Source organism: Mus musculus, chromosome 10 (assembly GCF_000001635.26).
Source record: "Mus musculus strain C57BL/6J chromosome 10, GRCm38.p6 C57BL/6J".
NCBI lineage: Eukaryota > Metazoa > Chordata > Mammalia > Rodentia > Muridae > Mus > Mus musculus.
In genome coordinates, this window is record NC_000076.6 from 81,103,475 (window position 1) to 81,124,249 (window position 20,775).

The following is a 20,775-nucleotide window of genomic DNA, read 5'->3' on the forward strand; positions in this document are numbered from 1 at the left end:
TATTATTTAGTACTAGGAGTTAAGCCCAGGGCTTCCTGGAGCTCCACCCCTGGCCAGGCCCCTAGACCCTCACTGGGGGATTCTAGGCAGAGGCTCCACCTCTGGTCATGTCCCCAGCCTCTCACTGGGGATCCTAGGAGGCCCTGTATACTTTTGGCTGCTGCTGTTTTGGTATAGGGTTTCAGTACACAGCCCCACCTGGCCGTAACTGGTTATGTAGACAAAGTTGGCTTTGAATTCCTAGAGATCTTTCAGCCTTTACCGCCTGATCTGGGTCCTAAAGGCATGGGCCACCACACCTGCTGACTTGGGCTGAGACAGGTCTTTCTTGACCAGTGCTGCCCTTGTCTGCTCTCATGAAGACATGGCCTTTGAGCCCATGAAGTTCTTGCTTCTATTCCTCAATTCTCTGGGATGTGAGGGTCCTTCCTAGTTACAAGCTCAGATAAACCGTGACCATTGCACCCTGCCCACTGTGGGCAGAAGTCAAATCCCGAAACACAGGACATGCCCAGCGCAGAGGGGAATAACTCCACAGGTGTGCACTGCTGTAAAAGTTCCTGCAGTTGCACCTCGCAGACAGTGCGTTTATTATGTCCCATTGCGGGTCAATAAAGATTACATGGAGCTGAAGTGGAATAAGGGCATGTTCCCGGGGACTGCTGGAAAACAAGGCAGAGCTCGAGACCCCAGACATATCTGAAGTGCAAGCATCCAGTGAGCAGGGCAGGATACTCCTGACAAATGAACGGACAACTGGGATCGGCAAGAGGGTCAGCGGGCAGAGGAGCTTGCACCCAAGCCTGAGGCCCTGAGTTCAATCCTTTCTACAGAGTAGAAAGAGAGGGAAGGCCCCTGCCTAGATCTGCTCCATGTGCAGCTGGTGGACAAGGATTTTCGATTGGGAAACCGCTGTGGTGACATTTATGGTGTTTTGAGGCCCGGACTTCTGTCTGCAATGATGCATGAAGGCAGATGTAAACCAGGTCTCTCCCCAGCTTCTCCTTAGCAGCTGGCCTGGGAACAATCCACAGACTTATAAAACAGTAACTGAGCGGGGCAGGCTCCACTGGGCAGAACACTCACCTGGGTTCCACTACCAGCCGCAGAAAGTGGTCCCTTGTTGGGCTACACCCCAGTCCTTGGTTGTTTTCTGAGACAGAAAATGAGACTCTTTTCTGTCTCAGAAAACAACCAAGGACTGCTCTTCCAGAGGTGTTGAGTTTAATTCCCAGCAACCACATGGTGGCTCGCAACCATCTGTAATGAGATCAGATGACCTCTTCTAGTGTGTGTTTGAAGACAGCTACAGTGTACTCATACATAAATAAGTAAATAAACCTTAAAAAAATAAAATGGTTTGTTCTCACAAAATTGTAACAAAAAAATACATTCTCAAAGTCATTGAACTGAATAAAGGCTGTAGCCAGGTGAAAGCCTGCTTGCCTCCCTGGTGGGTTTCATCTTTACCATCTGAGAGGTAAAAAAACGCGGAGAACTTCCTTGTGAGATGCTGTCACTCAGAACAAACTTCATGGCCACCGTGGGCTGCAGAGCAAGACCCTGCAAGTCTGATTTCCATGTGCCTGCTCAAGAGCCCAGAGCAGGGGTTTTACTATGTATCTGTACACTCTGAATTCCAAGAGTGTGACCCTGGACAAAGAACCAGCCCTGAGTGGTATGTCTACACAATGGAATGCTATTTGGCCAGGAAAAGGACGAGAGCCCTGCCATCCAAACCATTGTGGATGGACCTTGAGGGCAAAGGAAAAACAAGCCAGACATAAGTGACCCTAACCACAAGAAGTGTTCGGATTCACACACTGAAATGGTGACCGTCAGGGATGGGGACCAAGGGAATTTATGTATTACCCATACCCGAGCTTCAATGAAGGGCCGTGAGAAAGGTCTGTAGGGCTATGGGATTGTTGCAGAACAGTAAAACACTAGGGGTTGGGACTGGAGGATTGCAGGGAGTGGAGGTGAAGCCTGGACAACACAGTAACTTCGAGAACAGTGTGGGTGGGGTACTGAGGCTCTGTCTCAAAATAAAAACAAAAACAAACAAGCAACAAAACAAACAGCAGGAAGTAGGGCTCAGTGGGTAGCGCTCTCGCCTATAGGACACGGGGCCGCAGCAAAGCAGGAAGCAGGTAAGGTAGCTCAGGCCTACGGTCCCAGCGGCCAAATCTAGGAAAATATATGAAACTAAACAAGTCTGAGTCGACTGATGCTGGCAGGTCTGTCTCCTCGCGGTCCTGCCGTGTGTAACCCCACCCGCGTTTGAGACGCACACGCAGCCGACCCCGGGAAGCTGATCGTACAGACAGACGACTGCACCGCCGCAAACATTAAACACAGCGTCCGCCTCTGCCCTTCTACAGTAGGCCGGGGAGCCACCTCGCGCATGCGCCTCGGTTGAGGGCGGGACCTCGCAGAAAAAGATCTCGCGAGAGCTCGGCCTGCGAGCTTGTGGCCGCCCCCTGTTCCCCGACCTCCCGGCTGCGCTGCAGCGTCAGCTTCACTCGGCCTCGGCGTCGGTCTGCTCGCCCCGGCGCTCCGGGCTCGTCCGCCTTCCACCTTCTGCCCGGCCTAGGCCGCAGCCCCGGGCCCGCGTCGCGCCGCCCCCTATGGGCCCCGGCTGAGGCGTCGCCGCTGGCCGTGGAGCCCCGATGCTGGCCCGGAGGAAGCCGGTGTTACCGGCACTCACTATCAACCCTACCATCGCCGAGGGCCCGTCCCCCACCAGCGAGGGCGCCTCTGAGTGAGTAGGCGGGGCGTGTGAGGACAGGGGCGGGCCTCGGCGTGAAGGGGGCGTGACCACAAGTGGGGGTGTGGTCTGAAGGGATAGCAGCGCCCGGGAGGACAGGGGCTGGTCCTGAGAATGGTGTGGATGGAGGTGAGAGGGGCGTGGAGTTCGAGGGCTGGAACAAAGCCTGGTTGGGGGTCCGGGCATGGAGGGGGTTGTGGGGGGGGGGGTGGAGGCAGGGCCAGTTGGGTGAGTCACGTGGTGTGTCAGCTTGGCCCGGGGAAAGGGGCGTGGTCTAAGGTGAGTGGCCTGTGAGCTTAGAGGGCCGTGGCCTTTGAGGACTAGAACAAAAGCCTGGTTGGGGTCGGGGCCAGAGCAGTGAGGCTGGTGGTCTTATCAGGTTGGCCAGATGGGAGAGGGGCGTGGCCCAAGGGGAGAGCCCTGAGTCCTGTGAGCGTAGAGGGGCGGGGCCTCGGCCGGAACTTGGCTTTAGAAAAGTTGGTCTGGAGAGTAGCAGTGCCTGAGGCAGGGTAGGGATGGGGACAAGGTGCAGGGATCTGAGAGAATGGCTTTGGGAAAATCTCTGCTGTTGAAGGGGAAACAGGGGGCAAAGGGGGCGGCGTGGGTACAAGAGGGGGGCAGGTCCTGCAGGTGTTGGGACCAAGAAAGGGGAGCTAGAGAGAGGTATGACTTGGAGTAAGGAGAGGGGCCTGAAGAGAGGCAGGGCAATTGGAGACCCAAGAAAGAAGACGTCCTGAAGGTGGCCAGGAGAATCAGGGGAGCAGTGAGGCTTTCCGGGTGTGTGTGTGTGAGGTGTGGTATGGTTAGAGGAACAGAGGCCGTGCGGGGTAGCCTAGCCTAGCGCTTAAGACTGGGTACCAGGTGAGTGGAGCAGTTGAAGGCATGACTTGTCTGAGGAGGCAAGGCTGGCCTTGCAGGGGCAGAGGGAAGGAACCTGTTGGAAGAAGCAAGGGGAGGTGCAGGGGAGAGCCTGGCTTGGGGAGTACATGGTGACCTAGTGGAAAGTGGACAGTGCCCTTGGAGATGGGTGTGGGGGTAACAGACTCACTATGATGGGGTGGGATGAGCGATGCAGTTGGGTACAAAGCCTTCCTGAAAAAGGGTCAAGTAAGGACGATTGATCAAATAAGGTTAGGGATAAGGTTTTTTTGGGAGGAGAAGGGGAAGGCTGGTCTTCCTGAAGGGAAAAGAGGGGTGTCCCAGGTGAGGACAGCCTAAGAATCCTTGAGTGATACCAGACCAGGGAGGCCTCTGTCAGGAAAGACTCGGTGAGACACCCCTTTGTGGGCATATCAGCATGATGGAAGTGCCTCAGTCTGAAGGCAGCTGTTGAGGACCCCAGAGTGCATAAAGATGGCCTGGGGTGTGGTGTTCCAGGAAAGAATGGGGAGAAGGCTTTCCAGTGTGGAACTTATAGTAATGGCATGAGGGGGACCTGAGGCGTTGGGTGAAGTGCCTAAGAGACTGAAGCCCATGATGAAAAATGTCAGAGAAGGGGGTGCTAGGTCTTGGAGGTTGAATCCTGCTAGCCAAAGCTAATGGCTTAAAACACCCACTGGGAGACATGGGAGGGCTTAGGTGCTTCCCAGCAGCTAAGGACAAGATAAAGGGGCAGCCAGAAGGTGCTGAGTGCTTCAAGGGCTACATACAGTACAGCCTGGGGTCCTGTAAGGGCGACTGGTGCATTCTCATGCTAGCAGGCTCATGGGATGTGTGTGCAAGAACTGGGTGTGACAGATGGTCAGGTGGGTGGCTTTTCTGAGGGCCTCCCCTCCCCTTGGATGAAGATGGAGGTGGGAACAGGTTTGTTTGTTTGTTTGTTTGTTTCTGAGACAGGGTTTCTCTGTGTAGCCCTGGCTGTCCTGGAACTCACTCTTTAGACCAGGCTGGCCTCGAACTCAGAAATCTGCCTGCCTCTGCCTCCCAAGTGCTGGAATTACAGGTGTGCGCCACCACTGCCCGGCAGGTTTCTTAGTTATAAAAGCCAAGCCGGTGCTGCTGAGGAAGGATGATCAATTCAAGCCACACTAGGTCACAGTGTGCATTCAGGGGTGGTCTGGGTAGCTTTTAGACCCTGTCACAAAGGATAGACCCCTCTACCTAGAATCCACCAGTGAGGGACTGGATATGGGTGTACCTAGTGTGTGGGTGGCCTCAGCTTTGATTAGCATAATCACACATACAATTAAATCCCAGGCATGGCTGCTGCCACTTTAATCTCCTCCCTCTTGGGCCTGGTTCTTGGCTCCAAAGCTACTTGAAATGCCCTCATAAAGACAGGGTCTTAGCCTAGGCCTTGGTGCACCTGGCCTCTGCTCCTTTGCCTCTTCATGTAGCCTGGGGGTACTGGGGGTTCTCTGAGGCAGTTTGTCATGATTCCTCCATACCTGGAGACCCAGCCTCTGAGTCTAGTAATGTGTCCATTTCCCACATGATGGGGATCCTGGAGCGCAGGCGTGGAGTTCAGGTCCTTGGCTCACCCTCTGCTCCTGGGGTGCTGCAGGGCAAACCTGGTGGACCTCCAGAAGAAGCTGGAAGAGCTGGACCTGGATGAGCAGCAAAGGAAGCGGCTGGAGGCCTTCCTTACCCAGAAGGCTAAGGTCGGTGAGCTCAAGGACGACGACTTTGAGAGGATCTCAGAGCTGGGTGCCGGCAATGGCGGAGTGGTCACCAAGGCCCGGCATAGGCCGTCAGGCCTCATCATGGCCAGAAAGGTGAGAAGGTTCTGGGTGGGCATTTGTCCTGTCATCTTCTATGGTTGGTCATATGATGCTGGATCGGGGTCTTACTGTGAAGCCCTGGTCCATTTGGAATTTGCTCTGTAGACCAAGCAGGCCTAAAACTCACAGATTTTTGCCTCTGCTGGATTCTCTGGCAGGAATGTGGCATACTGGTGAGTTCTAGCCTGGCATGCACCAAATGTTCTTCCCTTCCAAGACAAAACTCTTGCCAGGCTGGTCTGTGAGGCACTGATGATTAGCTACAGAAAGGCCGTGCATGGAGTTTGCATGCCTGTTAGTCTGTGATGATCTGCCAGGGTGGTCCTGACTCAGTGGCCAGAGCGCTGGGCCAGCGTACACACGGCCCTGGGGTCCATCCCCAGTCCCATGTAAACCCGGCATGAAGTGCACGCCTGTTATCCCAGGATGATGAGAAGTGCAAAGTCATCCTCAGCAGCATCCTGGTCCAAGGCCAGCCTGGGCTACCTGAGGCTGAGCATGGAGAGAAACTAACACAATAAACCAGGTCCGCTCTGCAGAGCAGCAGGACTGATGGGGTTCCGTGCTCAGAGCAGAGAGCTTGGTTCTGTTGGGATGGTGCTGGGCATCAACCCAGTGTCTCAGTACACTGGGCAGGCTCTGCTGAGAGAGAGTGGGTGCCTGTGATGGTAGATTTGTCTGCTGGTTGGTAAGGGGTCAGGGAAGATGGGCACGCTGGAGCCTCAGCAGGCTTGAAGGCTACTTGGAAGCAGTGACCTGCTTTCTACCTTCAGCTGATTGGATGAAGTCACCCTGTCACAGGGTCACCTGCTTTTCTTATTTGAAAGCTTACCACTTTGTAGGTTGCCCATTCCAGCCACAAGGAGGCTGGTGTTTGTGTGCACACTGGGCTCCAGGAGGTCGGTGTATGTAGGCAGGAGGCTGGTGGGTGTGCACGCAGGATTCTAGGGATTTGGCAAGAAGATGAAGATCCTCAGCCTGTAGGATTCTAGCCAGCTGAAGATGGACCCTGCCTGCCTGCTGGCTTATCTCCCTTAGTGCCAAGAGTCCCCTCAAGGTGTGGAACAGTGAGATAAGGACATCACCAATGGTGACACCTGCACATCAGGGTGCTGGTGTGTCAACACACCTGACCTTTCTTGAAGTCTCTAGCTGGCTGTTAAGCAAGGGGAGCCACCTCATCCCCAGCCAGAGTCCTTTGCTGGCCCTGAAGATTTTGCTTTGGCATCCTGGACTCTCCACCCACCTCATGCAGAACGCTGCTGTGACATTCAGAGGGCAGAAGGGGAGGCCTGAATCACCCGGGAGCTCCCTCTCATCTTCCGGGCAGCTGTGATGTGCTGGCTGCAACAGAGGTGCCGATTGTGTGGGAGCTGAGCCTCAGCAGTGTCTGGACGCAGGTCCCTCCTGATGGGCAATGTTGAGAGCTGTGTGCATCCCCTCAGCTAGCATGCCCTGTCTGCCACATGGGAGTGATCATCACCAACAGTGGACAGACAGTGCAGGAGGTCCAACATGCCCAATCCATTTTTGCTCTTTGTGACTGGTCCAACCTCTAGTGACATCTTTGACCCTCTGTCCTGGGCCCCTTGTGGCTTGAGCCTGGTATGGTGAGCAGAACTTGTGTGGGGCTGTAGCATACAGGCTGGAAGCTGGTTCTCCACAGCTAGTAGCGTTTTTGTCCAAAGCTCGTGCAGCCTGAAGGCCTCATCTCCATGCCAACTGTTCCCTGACAAGAGCACCGTGCACAGAACTGCTTACCTGTGTGTGATTGCTGGAAGCTGGTGACAGGCTAATGGCACAGTGAGCAAGGCAGGAGCAGGCTTAGGATTGCATGTTCTTGGAAACTTCTATGTCCTCTGGTCCAGGCTCTGGACAGGTTGCCATGGCATTTGTCAAAGACAGAGCCTCCAGAACCTGCTGTGGTATAGGCTCCGCTTATCTTGCAGACTGTTTGTAGTCACAGAGGAAGTATCTTCCAGCCTTTGCACCCCATTTCCACATTTCCCTGATAGATCTTGCTTACAAGCTGGCTCCACTACCAGCAGTGGGTACACAGAGACCTGCAGTCAGGTCCATGCAAGGGATCCAAGTCCTCTGGAGTGGCAGAGATCTAAGTGTCCAGGGCCTATGTTTGAGCTGCACCAGGTGGCCACCATGCATTTAGACTGCTGGAGACAGATGTGGGCCAAGAGGCTAGGACCACACATTGCCACCCAAATGGCTCCTCAGCCTCTAGTCTGTACCCTGCAGGACTAAGGAAGTAGCAGACAAGTGTCTGGATGAGGCCTTTTGAGTTCCTCCTCCAGGCTCAGCATGGAAAGAGAAATCCATCCCGGCTCCTTGGCTGCTCCCTGGTACTCCAGGCCCCCAGGGCTCCAACACACTGGCACATTCCACTGACTGCCCACATTTGCTTCCAGCTTGCCCAAGGTTTTCAGAGCAGACCTGGGCCCCACGGGCCCCAGTTATGTGGGCACCAAGAAATGCAGTCCTATCATATGGTCCCATGTCCAAGCACGTGGACTTCCTGGCAGGAGGCAGGAGAGGGGATTCCGTACTTGTCACAGTTGTGAAGTCTGTAAAGCATGGGAGGCCCGGGTACAGGAGGTAGGTTCAAGCCAGTCTGGGCTACTGTGCTAGGCTTGGTTGAGCATTTGGGGTTTTAAAATATGTGTGGCGCTCAGCCTTCGTGTGGAAAATACTGTTGTTTTGATGCAAGAATTTTTTTTTTTTTTTTTTTTTTTTTTTTGGTTTTTCGAGACAGGGTTTCTCTGTGTAGCCTTGGCTGTCCTGGAACTAACTCTGTAGACCAGGCTGGCCTCAAACTCAGAAATCCGCCTGTCTCTGCCTCCCAAGTGCTGGGATTAAAGGTGTGTGCCACCTCTGTCCGGTGCAGGATCTTTTTGAGACAGGGTCTTATTACATAGCCATGGTTATTCTAGAACTCACTCTATAGATAGACCAGGCTGGCCTCAAACTCACAAAGATCTGTGCCACGCTGAAACAAGACCTTGCTCTGTTGCCCCTGCTGGCCTGGACCTCCTAATCCCACTGCCTCAGTCTCCTTAGGTTTGTCATCAGAAATAGAGGAGTAGTGGCCCCATACTGGGCTCTCGTTTTGTGGTTTTACTTTGGTACACATTTTAAGTTTTTTTTTTCTTTTTAGTATAGAATAGAGTTTATTAAGGGTATGAGGAGGGGAGTTAGGAGGGTGGTAGAGGCAGAGAAAGGCAGAGAGAGGAAGAGTAGAGAAATAGAGGAGTAGTGGCTGGCCATGAGCACGTGGGGGTGGGGGGGAGAGGGAAGGGAGGGAAGGAGAGCAAGAGAACAAGAGCAAGGAGTTTTGTTTATGTATGTGAGTGCTTTGTCTGCATCTATACCTGTGTGCCAGAGGAAGACATTACAGATGGCTGTGAGCCACCATGAACCTCTGGAAGAGCAGCTAGTACTTTTAACCACTGAGGCATCTCTCTAACCTGTGATTTACTTAAAGAAAAAAAAAGTTTGTCTATGGGTGCCCAGAGGCAGGAAGGAATTGGAGTCACAGGCGGTTGTGAGCAGCCACACGTGGTGCCAGAAACATTAGTCTGGCCTCTGCAAGTCCTCTTAACCACTGAGCCATCTCTGCAGCCTGTTCTGTGGTTTCTGCGTGTAAGAGTACCGAGATTGTTGGTTTCCACTGAAATGGTGCCCGTGGACAGCAGGCGCTGCCTGCATGGCTACTTGGAGGATCTCCCAGATGCAGGTACCTCTGCACCAGGATGAAGTGGAGACATAAGGGTTCTTTGGAAAGTCAGTTGTGTTAGATGGTGTTTTGCTGGGGCAAACACATGAAGATGAAGGAGTGTTTTCCTGAAGTAGACACGGGTATGAAAGGCTAGGGCAGAGTCATGAAGAAACGTTTCGCTGAAGCAAACACAGGAGAGAGGATGTTCTGCTAAAGCAAGCATGTGAAAGGACAGATGATGAAGGATTCATTGCTAACAACACACATGTATTAGTCCATCTTATGTTGCGAAGTTGAGCTCCATTTGTCAGGACTTCAGAAAGAGAAACGCACCAGAAAACGTCAGGTGGTGTACTGAGGCAAGCGCCATAGAGCACGTGTGATGATTGGAGGGAGTGTAAATAGGACTCAACAGACTGTGGGAGGAGCTTGTTGGTAGAGCTGGCTGTGCAGCATCATGGCGCTGAGAGTCACAGCTTCTCCTGGTGTTCCTGTTGGCCTTGGTCTCTCCTGTTGACTCATGCTGAGGCCTGGCTGACTCTGCTAAGTTATACATTACTGCTGTTGTGTGTTTGCTCTCCTGACTCTACTGAACTGGACTACTGGTGTATTCATGAAAAATGATTGCAAGTAGATCAAGCTGCCACTGCTGACCTGTGAACTGAACTGCTGATTTCCAGACAACACAGATAGGGTTGCTCCAAAGAACCTTTCTTTTTTGTTTGTTTGTTTTTTGTTTTTTGAGACAGGGTTTTTCTGTGTAGCCCTGGCTGTCCTGGAACTCACTCTGTAGACCGGGCTGGCCTTGAACTCAGAAATCCGCCTGCCTCTGCCTCCCGAGTGCTGGCATTAAAGGCGTGTGCCACCACGCCCGGCACCCAAAGAACCTTCCTAAACAGGTCCACTTCTCCCGTATCCTTCCTTTTTCACTACCTCTGCTAGGTGGTGGGCTAGAAGCGAAGTGAATGAGTCATTAAAAGTAGGCTTTGAGGGCTGGAGAGATGGCTCAGCAGTTAAGAGTACTGACTGCTCTTCCGAAGGTCCTGAGTTCAAATCCCAGCAACCACATGGTGACTTACAACCATCTGTAATGAGATCTGACGCCCTCTTCTGGTGTGTCTGAAGACAGCTACAGTGTACTTGCATATAACAATAAATAAATCTTTAAAAAATGTTAAAAAAAAAAAAAGTAGGCTTTGAGAAAACTATAGTTACACCAGACCCTTTCTGGTATGGGAGCCAGTGCGTGACCTGGGAGGAAGGAGAATCATGACATGTTCCCTTGGCCTGTTGGGATCGAAAGCCATACTGGGAACCTTGTCCAGAACCCTGCGGGTCCTGGAAAACTGACCACAGGGTCGGGGCAGGACCTACAGGGACCACAAGGTCACAGGGACACTTCCTAAGCCTCTTACCTGTCCCAAGCTCACTGACTCCCTCATGACCCCAGTATTCTCCTCTGGGTCGCTCTGTGTCCACCCTCTTTGTGGAAAGGCCTCCAGCTTGCCCAGACTTCCTGCTCAGCAGTTAGACCAGGATGCCTCGCTGTGGTTTCTGTGAAGGCCCCTAGCAGGGGTTTCCACTGTAGGATGTCTCTCTACCTCAGACCCTTGCCTTGCCCATGCAAAGAGCATCTCTGTCTCCAGGCTGCCCACGTGACCACAGCCTACAGTGGAGCAGTAGTAGGACTTGTTTCGTTTTTCCTGGTGCTTGGTGTGAACCTGGACCTACCTTGCAGGCTCTACCTGTGCTTCCTGCAGAGCTACAGCAGACTCTGGTGGTGACATCTGGTCTCCCTGGCAAATCTAGAGACATGGGTCTGCTGTGTGGCGCTCACAGGCCTGGCCACAGTTGTTCCCCACTGGGCACTGGGTTCTAGGCTTGTGGATTCTGGTTGCTCCCTCACAGTGCCTTCTCTGTTTGGCCTTCTCTCTGGAAGGACAGTGAGTGGAAGGATGACACTGCTCTGGACAGCTTAGAGTCCTCAGTGGCCACCAAGGCCTGTGGGAATGGTGGGTCTGGAGGAAGGGTCTGAGGGGCTGATGTTGCCTTGGGTGCATTGGGTAGCTTGGTGTATCTTTTCCCCCACAGGAATAGAATAGTGACATTCCCTTTTCAAAATCTTCATTTTTAAACCAGTTTTACTGAAAACGTGAAAACATTGCATCACCATGCTCTGTCATGCTAGCAATCTCTGTCATCCACAGATCCATGCCTGGGCCTTTCCTTCTCTCGGGTGTGTGCCTACTTTTAATGACTTCAGGACTGGGGCTTAAGGGCTTGCTGGCCACTCGCCCCTTCCTCTTTAGTAGCTGCTCTTCCTTCCTGTAGCTGATCCACCTGGAGATCAAACCGGCCGTGCGCAACCAGATCATCCGGGAGCTGCAGGTGCTGCACGAGTGCAACTCGCCCTACATCGTGGGCTTCTATGGGGCCTTCTACAGCGACGGCGAGATCAGCATCTGCATGGAGCACATGGTGAGGATGGGAGGGAGGGCCTGCTTACCCTCTGCATCTGCTCCAGGAAGCATGCACCCCCTGTGGGAAGTGGGTTCCTGTTCCATGGCTGTGTGCTAAGCTCTGAGATGGAAGGATGCAGCCAGGCCTGTGGGTCCCCAGCTTCAGATGAGCTGCACTCCTCGCTTTCTAGGTAACAGTCTGGGTCATCAGAGTTGGGCAGGATGGAGAACTTGGGCCAAAAAGAGACCCCAACCTGCTGAGTCAGGTGCAAGAACCCTGCGACTCACCAAAAGGCTTGGCAGCTGCTGTGGTCTTCAACTATGCTTCAGACCATTAGGGTATGGGAAGCAGGAACTGAATTTGAGAAAGATGCAGGCGACTGTTGGGTCCCCTCACACCTAGCTGTGAGTCTGCCTCTCCTTTGAGCCTACCGTGCTTGCCTCAGGGATAAGTGAACACTCCCTCCAATCCTTTCATAGATGTTGCATCCATTGGGCCACAGGCCTCCTGGTCCCCTGCAGGAAGGGGACTCCAGCCTAAGGAACATGGCTCTCATTGCCCGAGTGGCTAGGGTCTGTACTATAAGAGACACAGGTGTCCTCCATGCCTACAGGTGCCTCTCACACTGTGTTGGGACAGGAAGCTCCCAGAGGCAGGAGGATTGCCTTGAATTTGAGGCCAGCTTGAGCTACATAGCAAGACACTATGTCAAAACAAAACTGAGCCAGGCAACGGTACATGGCCACCATCCTCATACGAGGACGAGAAGGTCATATATAGCCCTATCTCAATGACAAGAAAAAATGGCCACTCTGCCCTGCTGGCTGATGCAGTCTGGTTTTAAGTCATAGGTTACATGGTATAAAGGAAAGCCTACCTTTAGGGATTGGGGGATGTTGGGTGGCCTTTTGGCTGGTCCTGGGCCTAGTCCACTTTCAATTTCCTGTAGGGGTGACACAGAAACAGTGTTCAGCTCCAGAGACTGAAGTCAGGGAGTGACTATGCCACCAGTGTGGCTCCCAGACCTGGGGTGCAGGCAGCAGTGGGCTCTCCTCACTTGCTATTATTGGCTTGTGTTAGGCAGCCCCACCCCTACCCCTCAGCCCCCGCCGAGAGAGAACTTGTCACTCAAGAGTAGGAAAATGCAGTTGTTGTCAGTGGTACAGCTCTTTGGGTACCACACTACAGTGGTCTACATTCAACAAGACTTAGAAAGGGCAAGATGACACCAGGCCATAGCTTTGTCTATGCCTGTGGCCTACCCTGGGCTAATTGGAACTGTGGTCTCTGTCTGAAAGCTTGGGTGCACAGGGCCTTGTCACTGATCTGGAATGTTCCAGCCCCAGCTTGAAAAAAGGCTCGGGGAGCGGGGGAGTGGTGGTGGTGGTGGCAGAACTGCTCAACCTATATCTGGAAGCCAAGGAAAAGAGGAGAGAGAAGCTGGGGTCCTGCTGTCATCATCCAAGGCCAGACTTCCTTCTAGGCCACCCTCTCAAGAGGCCCTGCCCTCTTCCTACTGCCACACTTACGCCCAGTTAGCACAGAAGGGAAGCTCTTCTGGGTGTCCTTAAGTGGGGACACCTGCTAGGAGCCTGCTGGAGAGCTCACACTGTCATTTGCAGTGTGCCCATGGCAGGGAGAGCAGGAAGTTCTGGGGGCTCAGCCTGGGCTGTGTCGGATCTCCTTAAGAAAATGTGTTGAGGGGCTGGTGAGATGGCTCAGTGGGTAAGAGCACCCGACTGCTCTTCCAAAGGTCCGAAGTTCAAATCCCAGCAACCACATGGTGGCTCACAACCATCCGTAATGAGATCTGACTCCCTCTTCTGGAGGGTCTGAAGACAGCTACAGTGTACTTACATGTAATAAATAAATAAATAAATCTTTAAAAAATAAAAAAAAAAAAAAAAAAAAAAAAAGAAAATGTGTTGATGCTCGATGGAACAGTGAGTTTCTAGAGTCCTGGAGGTGTATGCAGGGGCTGGCCAGCAGCACTCAGGTCTCCATCTTGCCCCGGGACACTATGACCTGGTTAAGATCACCCAGGCTCAACCCTGGAGATGATCCCACCAGAAACTCAGCCAAATCTGTCACACTCAGGAACTTCTAGGATAGAGTTGAGAGAGGCCAGGCAGACTGCTCAGCCCTGCAGGGTTCAGTGTGACCTAAGAGAAATAATGACCTTGCTGTCCTCACTAGATAGTACCATGTCCTTCCCTAATGCCCAGCCAGTGTCATTTCCAGTCTGTCCATAAGAACAAAACATAGTGCTGGACCATGATAGTGCACACCTTTAATCCCAGCACTCTGGAGGCAGAGGCAGGTGGATCACTGGGTTCGAGGCCAGCCTGGTCTACAGAGCAAGTTCCAGGATGATATTCCTACATAGAGAAACCCTGCCTTGAATAACAGAAGGGGAAGGAGAGAGTGGGTGGAGAAGGGGGATAAAACACAGGATTCCAGTGACCCAGTGCCCAGCTGGACCAGATGCACTGGGAGGCTCGGGCAGCTCGGAGGAGGCCCCTTCCTGACCTTAACTCCTGAGGTCTTGCTTTGTGTCAGGTCAGACACCAGCTCCACAGATGTCACTGGCAGTGACTGCCTAGTCTCCTGGCCCAGCTGGAGTCAGGACCACACCTTAGGTGTAAGGAACAGCCAGGGTGGTGACCTGCAGGCCACCTCATGCCCTTTTATGGGGCACAGCCCTTGGACTTCAGGTCTGGTCATCAGCTTATCCCAGGAGCAATAGCTGTGAGCCAGTCCTGTTTTGTCCTGCCCAAGGACCTCCTGTGTCCTCATAGTCCTTGGTGCAAGGAGCTGGCTCTTGACAGAAGTGGTTCTATCATTCAAGCTCAGAGCTCTGCAGCCTCCCATACAAATACATGCTTAGGAACCTGGAAAAGCAAGCTCTGCAGGGGGCTGACAGGGTTGGCCTGCTTGGGGTTTGGGTTGGGCTTCTTGACAAAGCCAGCTACCAGCTGCTGTCATCTCTGCATACAGGATGGTGGCTCACTGGACCAGGTACTGAAGGAGGCCAAGCGGATTCCTGAAGACATCTTGGGGAAGGTCAGCATTGCGGTAAGTTGGCTGCTGCTGCTTCCTGGGAGATTGAGCAAATCACATCCCCATCCATGTGAGGTCCTCTGTGGGCCACACCATCACCTGGGGCCTGTGAGCACCTTTCTTCCTGGATAAGAATGACTAGTTGGGCTGCCCATTGTGGTGTGTAGTGACTGCAGGTCAGCCAGGGCAATACAGTGAGACCCTGACTTAAAAGAGGAAATAAAAAATTCCAGGGGAGCCGGGCGTGATGGCGCATGCCTTTAATCCCAGCACTCGGGAGGCAGAGGCAGGCGGATTTCTGAGTTCGAGGCCACCCTGGTCTACAGAGTGAGTTCCAGGACAGCCAGGGCTACACAGAGAAACCCTGTCTCAAAAACCAAAAACCAAAAACCAAAAACCAAAACCAAAAACAAAATAAAAAAACTATCCAAAATAAATGCATAAAAAAAAATTCCAGGGGGAAAAAAAAAGCCGGGCAGTGGTGGCACACACCTTTAATCCCAGCACTTGGGAAGCAGAGGCAGGCGGGTTTCTGAGTTCAAGGCCAGCCTGGTCTACAGAGTGAGCTCCGGGACAGCAGGGCTACACACAGAAACCCTGTCTCAAAAAAACAAAAAAATATAACAAGACAAGCAAAAAATTCCAGGCATGGTAGTATATGCCTGTCACCTCAACAGCTGAGGGACGGAGGCAGAGATGCAGTGAGTTTGAGGTAGCCCTGGGCCCTCACTTTGAAATACAGTGTCCATGTGCTTGCTGCAGGTTCCTGTATGGGACTTGGGGATGTATATATCACATGCCTGCCATGGCACTACCCTGTGGCTGGGGAGGCTCATCACAGCCTAGCCATGCTGCCCTGGACACACAGGCTACCCAGCTCTGACCTTCCTGTAGGTGCTCCGGGGCCTGGCCTACCTCCGAGAGAAGCACCAGATCATGCACAGAGGTAAGCGGGCCAGGCTGGCGTGCACAGAGGTAAGTGGGCCAGGCTGGCCTGGGTAGGACACAGTGGCTGCAACCTCACCCCTGACCCTGTCTGCAGATGTGAAGCCCTCCAACATCCTGGTGAACTCTCGCGGGGAGATTAAGCTGTGTGACTTCGGGGTGAGCGGCCAGCTGATCGACTCCATGGCCAACTCGTTTGTAGGGACGCGCTCCTACATGTCCGTGAGTGTCCTAGCCTCTGAACATGCATCCTCAGTGGGGTCTGTCTGCTTGTGTGTGGGACCCTACCCTGTTGCTACCAACCCCAGCTGTGTTCTGTTTCTTTGACAGCCAGAGCGGCTGCAGGGCACCCACTACTCTGTGCAGTCGGACATCTGGAGCATGGGGCTGTCGCTGGTGGAGCTGGCCATCGGGAGGTATCCCATTCCCCCACCTGATGCCAAGGAACTAGAGGCCAGCTTTGGCCGGCCTGTGGTGGACGGGGCAGACGGAGAACCCCATAGTGTCTCCCCGAGGCCCAGGCCCCCTGGACGCCCCATCAGTGGTATGGGACATTACAGCTAGCTGGAGAGGGATGGGTGGGGGATCAGCTGCCACCCTGATGGCCCTCTCTGTACCAGCTGTCCCCTGCTGTGGTCAGCAGTCCTCAGATGGTCCTGGGCTTTCTGGGGACAGAGTTACACGCAGCGAGAATCTCATTCTCCGTCCAGGGCAGCTGCACCTGTTGCTGCCAGCTGGAATGCCCAGAAACTCCACTCTAGGTCAGGCCTCAGCTGGTTGCTGGGTTTCCCGGGCATTTCTACGTGAAAATGTGTAAATGGGGGCAGGAGTACAAAGGGAGCCACCCACTGCTTGCAGCCTACACATCTGTAGCCTGTCATCCAGGAAGCCCCAGATGCAGGTAACCTGGTGACATCCCTGGGGCCTTGGTGGCACAGGAAGCACAGAATGGAGGGAAACTAGTTTCCAGGGGACCTAAGGAGACAATCGAGCCCTTGGAGTGGCTGCCTTGGCCACTGAGGGGCAGGGACGAGGTCCTGGTGTGGGACAGAGCTGCTGCAGAGCACCTACCTCCTGGGATTTAAGTCATGGAATGGGTGACTTTGTAACTGCAGACACACAACATAAACACCACTGTTTGCTTCCTGGAAGCCCTGCAGTCCAGTGGTTAGCATATCCACAGATGAGAGTGTCCATCACCTCTATCTGATTCTTGAACATTCAGCCACCCCTAAAGGAATCCCATTCACGGATGCTATCACCTTGTCACTTACCTGGCCCTAGCCCCTGCACACAACAACCCCACCCCACCCATTATCCTGCTGTGGACATTTCCTGTTGTGGACTCCACACTATGTAACTTTTGTGTCTAGGTCTTACAAAGTACCATGTCTTGGAGTTCCCTGCATGTAGCTGGACTCATTCCCTGTATATCTCAGTGTATGGTGTGTGCTTCACATGCCTTTAAAGAGCAGAGAGCCCCCTCCCCACCCTGTGCCCCACACTGGCTGCTCGCCCTGACACCAGATCTCAGGACACAGTCCTCAGTTGGCTCCAATCCTTTGGCGAGCTTTGGTGGTGACACTAGGCCGGCTCACTGCCTTTCTTGTCCTAGTCCCAAGGCAGCCCATGACAAGATGGGCAAATGGTGCAGTTCAGCTGCTGGGCATCAGGGCCTTGGGCAAGGGTCGACATCCACCTGTTCCGAATCCCCAGCAGCTGCTCTGAGAGGTCACATTGGTGTTCCTGCTGAGTTGCCAGTCCCCTCCCCCACCCACGGAGCATCCTTCAGCCTGTGAGAGTGTAGAAGTATATCCTGGCAGAAGGACCGGCTCTCTCAAGATTTGTGTCCCTCACAGTTATGTGTTCTTTGTACTGTCAAGTAGGTCATGGGATGGACAGCCGACCGGCCATGGCCATCTTTGAGCTGCTGGACTACATAGTGAACGAGGTATGTACCCTTGGCCTTCAGGTACTTCATTCAGGGAATTGGCTGGCCCACCCTGGAGTTTCCTGGGGGGAAGGGATGTTGTGGGCTGCACCTCTGCAGTCCCCAGTCAGAAAGCCATCCAGTGTCTTCATCATGCCTGTGATCCAAGCTACACAGCAGCTCAGGCAAGACGGTTGAGCTAGAGGTCAGTGTGGGCCAGCCTAGGCCAGTAATGTGGCTTGCTCCATAGAAAGAAGGCTGGAGGCATGGGAGAGTGAATTCCTTCCTAGAATCCTCCTCCAGTGAGGTGAGGGACTGGCTCACATCCACAGGCACAGAAAGTGGCTCCTAGGGCAGACTAATTGGAACCCAGTACCCTTGTGTCCAAGGCTGAGGCAGGATTGCCTTGAGACACATAGTAATTTCCAGAACAGTCTTAGCTACAGTGTGAGACCCTGACTCAAAAGCAGCCAGAAATAGAACAACAACAAATCCAAGCAAGTCTCCAGAGGGAGCCAAAGTCACATGTGAATGTGCATGGTTGTGCCCAGGGGTGAAGAACACTGACAGAAGATGGGCTTTGTGGCCTGGGACAGGGCTGCCACTGTTCCTGGCATTGATAGTCCAGCTCAGCCAGCACTTCTCCCAGGAAGTCTGGAGCCACCATCAACAGGAAGGGCTTTACCCTGTACCACAGGCATCCCCACCCACTAGATAGTGTTGGTAAAAGCTGAACCGGAGGAGCCTGGCCAGATGATGGGGTGGCCAGCAATTCCTGCAGCCACCTAAGTGATCCTTCCCTGTCCTCCACAGCCACCTCCCAAGCTGCCCAGTGGTGTGTTCAGCTCAGACTTCCAGGAGTTTGTGAATAAATGGTGAGATGGGCCCATGGGATGGGTGGGGCAGCCTCACACTCCAGCTGTGGGTTTCTGGGCTATGGTGTGCAGTTAGGGGTCAAAGTATTTCCCAAAATCACACAGCTGGGTGCTGTTGCCTTCAGGCTGAGGATCCATGCATGGCCCGGCTGTGTCCTGCGCTCCCACACAATGGGCCTGGTGGTGTGGGGGCAGCTGAGCTGCTGGACTCCCCAGCCCCTTGACGTCTGTGGTGTTTCTGGAGCATGGGGCTCCAGAGGCAGGCCATGTGTGTGTCCCCCAAGGTGCTGTCTCTGCTTGGTAGTGGACTGTGCCACCTTGTATCTGCCTCCCACCAGGGTCTTCTCCTTTTCAGTTTACTAATTCATTAGGAATTTAGCAATTTAGTTGTGGGGACATAGGGGCTAGAGATGCACTCCTGACACACCAGCATTCTGGAGGACAAGGTCATCATCTGCTAGTGAGTTCAAGGCCAGCCTGGGATACAGAAGACCCTTTCACCCAAAATGTAAAAACGCAGTGCTCCTGGTGCGAGTTGAGTCATGCTTCACACACCTGAGCCAGGGCTCCTGAGTAACATCCATGTCTTCTCCCTCCCCCAGTCTCATTAAGAACCCAGCAGAGCGAGCAGATCTGAAGCTGCTGATGGTGAGTGGAGGTGGCTCCTGGGCCAGGGATTGGGGCTGTCTGCATGGACGGGAAAAGTCTTCACGCTGCCAGTCTCAGCAGTCTGGTGCCTGAAGTGGTACAGAGGTGAGGGTGTGCTTCAATTGCCACCTCTCACTTCTCAGAGGCCATGTCCTTCATAGCCATCAAGGGCTTAGGCCATCTGTGAGGCTAGGGACTATCTGAGATGAAAACACTCATAGGCCTGCACCCCGAGAGCCTCCACCCACAGGGTGGGACAGCAGAGCCCAGACACACACACACACACACACACACACACACACACACACACACACCCCTTCCTGGACAGACCGAGTTTGATTTAAGCACCATCTGTCTATTTTTTAGGCCCCTAAGAAAGCAAGCCATGCTAGGCACAGATGTGAGCACCACTGCTCCACCCCAGAGGCCCAGAGATGAACACAGGAGTACACACCCGCCATGGCAGTATTGAGGAGGCCAGCTCAGGCACACACCCATCTTCCCAGCACTCTGGGAGGTGAGGCAAGAAGATGAAAATGTCAGGGTCAACTTTGACTATAGAAGTTTTAAGGCCAGCTTTGGCTACATGAGCACTGTCTCAAAAAGAAAAGGAGCAGTTGGGTGGTGCACTGCACACCTTTAACCCCAGCACTCAGGAGGTAGAGCCAGGTAGATCTCTGAGTTCGAGGCCAGCCTGGTCTACAGAGTGAGTCCAGGACAGCCAGAGCTACACAGAGAAACCCTGTCTCAAAAGACAAAAAACGTAGACATCCAAGATAGGGGAATGGGGTGGGTGCCCTTGCTCCATGTAACCCTGCCATGGCCTCCTGTGTCCTTTGCACCTAAGTCTCCTCTGCCAAGGAGTCAGCAGTGGGGTTTTAGGGGCAAGCCTCCTCTCCCTGGGAAACCTGCCCCAGGCTCTCATAGTCACAAGATGGATCAGAGATAGCCAGGCCACCTGAGCAGGCCTGGGTCTCAGGCTGTGACTGATGCCTTGCATCTTTCAGAACCACGCCTTCATCAAGCGCTCTGAGGGGGAGGAAGTGGACTTCGCCGGCTGGCTGTGCAGAACCCTGCGGCTGAAGCAGCCCAGCACACCCACGCGGACTGCAGTGTGACAGCCAGCGCCCAGCAGTCTGTGTCCTTGTCCCTGTCGGCACAGTGGCCGCTGCCTCTGGGGACAGTGATGCTGTTTGTTGTGGCAGGGGACCTATGCCCATGCATTTGAAAACCAAACAAAATGAAGAAAGAGAAAGAAAGAAAGAAAGCTAGCTGCGGCTGTGCTCCTGCCCATTGCTTGTTGTGACCTCACTCAGCAGGTGGAAGAAGGGCAGGCCAAGGGATGAGGAGACACTACCCTCACCTCCCTTCCTGGGCCCCAGCTCTTGCAGTGCACATGCAGCCTCCTTCCTAGCAGGGGGTGTGGGAGCAGGGGACCCCTCTGGGCTCCAGGGAGCATAGCTAACTCAGCATAGTGCAAAGGCAGTGCCCTGCATGAGATCCGGAGGAGACCCCAGTGGATCTGGGTCATGGAACTCAATGAGAGCCTCGCCACAGCCTGCAGCCACCCCACCAGGGTCCCACCTATCCCACCAGTCAGTCAGACTCAGCCACAGTGGCCTGTAAGGGAAGCCTGA

General features: G+C 53.7%; 1 protein-coding gene and 2 non-coding genes across 6 annotated transcripts in view; 2 read left to right on the top strand and 1 right to left on the bottom strand.

The window, feature by feature from the left end:
* Positions 1 to 1,139: 1,139 nt before the first annotated feature.
* Positions 1,140 to 1,199, bottom strand: Mir5615-1 (microRNA 5615-1). The gene has a single exon (NR_049186.1). It is a non-coding gene; the product is annotated as a microRNA 5615-1 (primary transcript).
* Positions 1,142 to 1,201, top strand: Mir5615-2 (microRNA 5615-2). Its single transcript, NR_049187.1, has one exon. It is a non-coding gene; the product is annotated as a microRNA 5615-2 (primary transcript).
* Positions 1,202 to 2,438: 1,237 nt separating this feature from the next.
* Positions 2,439 to 20,775, top strand: part of Map2k2 (mitogen-activated protein kinase kinase 2) — an 18,785-nt gene continuing 448 nt past the window's right edge. The window contains exons 1-11 of one of the 4 annotated variants that reach the window (XM_006513683.4): positions 2,439 to 2,764; positions 5,274 to 5,484; positions 11,552 to 11,698; positions 14,678 to 14,755; positions 15,503 to 15,686; positions 15,783 to 15,907; positions 16,016 to 16,229; positions 17,569 to 17,636; positions 18,429 to 18,490; positions 19,093 to 19,138; positions 20,146 to 20,775. The exon at positions 20,146 to 20,775 is cut by the window's right edge and continues 446 nt beyond it. In XM_006513683.4, the coding sequence (XP_006513746.1) occupies positions 15,677 to 15,686; positions 15,783 to 15,907; positions 16,016 to 16,229; positions 17,569 to 17,636; positions 18,429 to 18,490; positions 19,093 to 19,138; positions 20,146 to 20,256 (636 nt within the window). In that variant the 5' untranslated portion in view covers positions 2,439 to 2,764; positions 5,274 to 5,484; positions 11,552 to 11,698; positions 14,678 to 14,755; positions 15,503 to 15,676 and the 3' untranslated portion in view covers positions 20,257 to 20,775. The remainder of the gene's footprint in view (positions 2,765 to 5,273; positions 5,485 to 11,551; positions 11,699 to 14,677; positions 14,756 to 15,502; positions 15,687 to 15,782; positions 15,908 to 16,015; positions 16,230 to 17,568; positions 17,637 to 18,428; positions 18,491 to 19,092; positions 19,139 to 20,145) is intronic. The other 3 variants (NM_001358539.1, NM_023138.5, NM_001347144.1) reach the window with 3 other exon arrangements.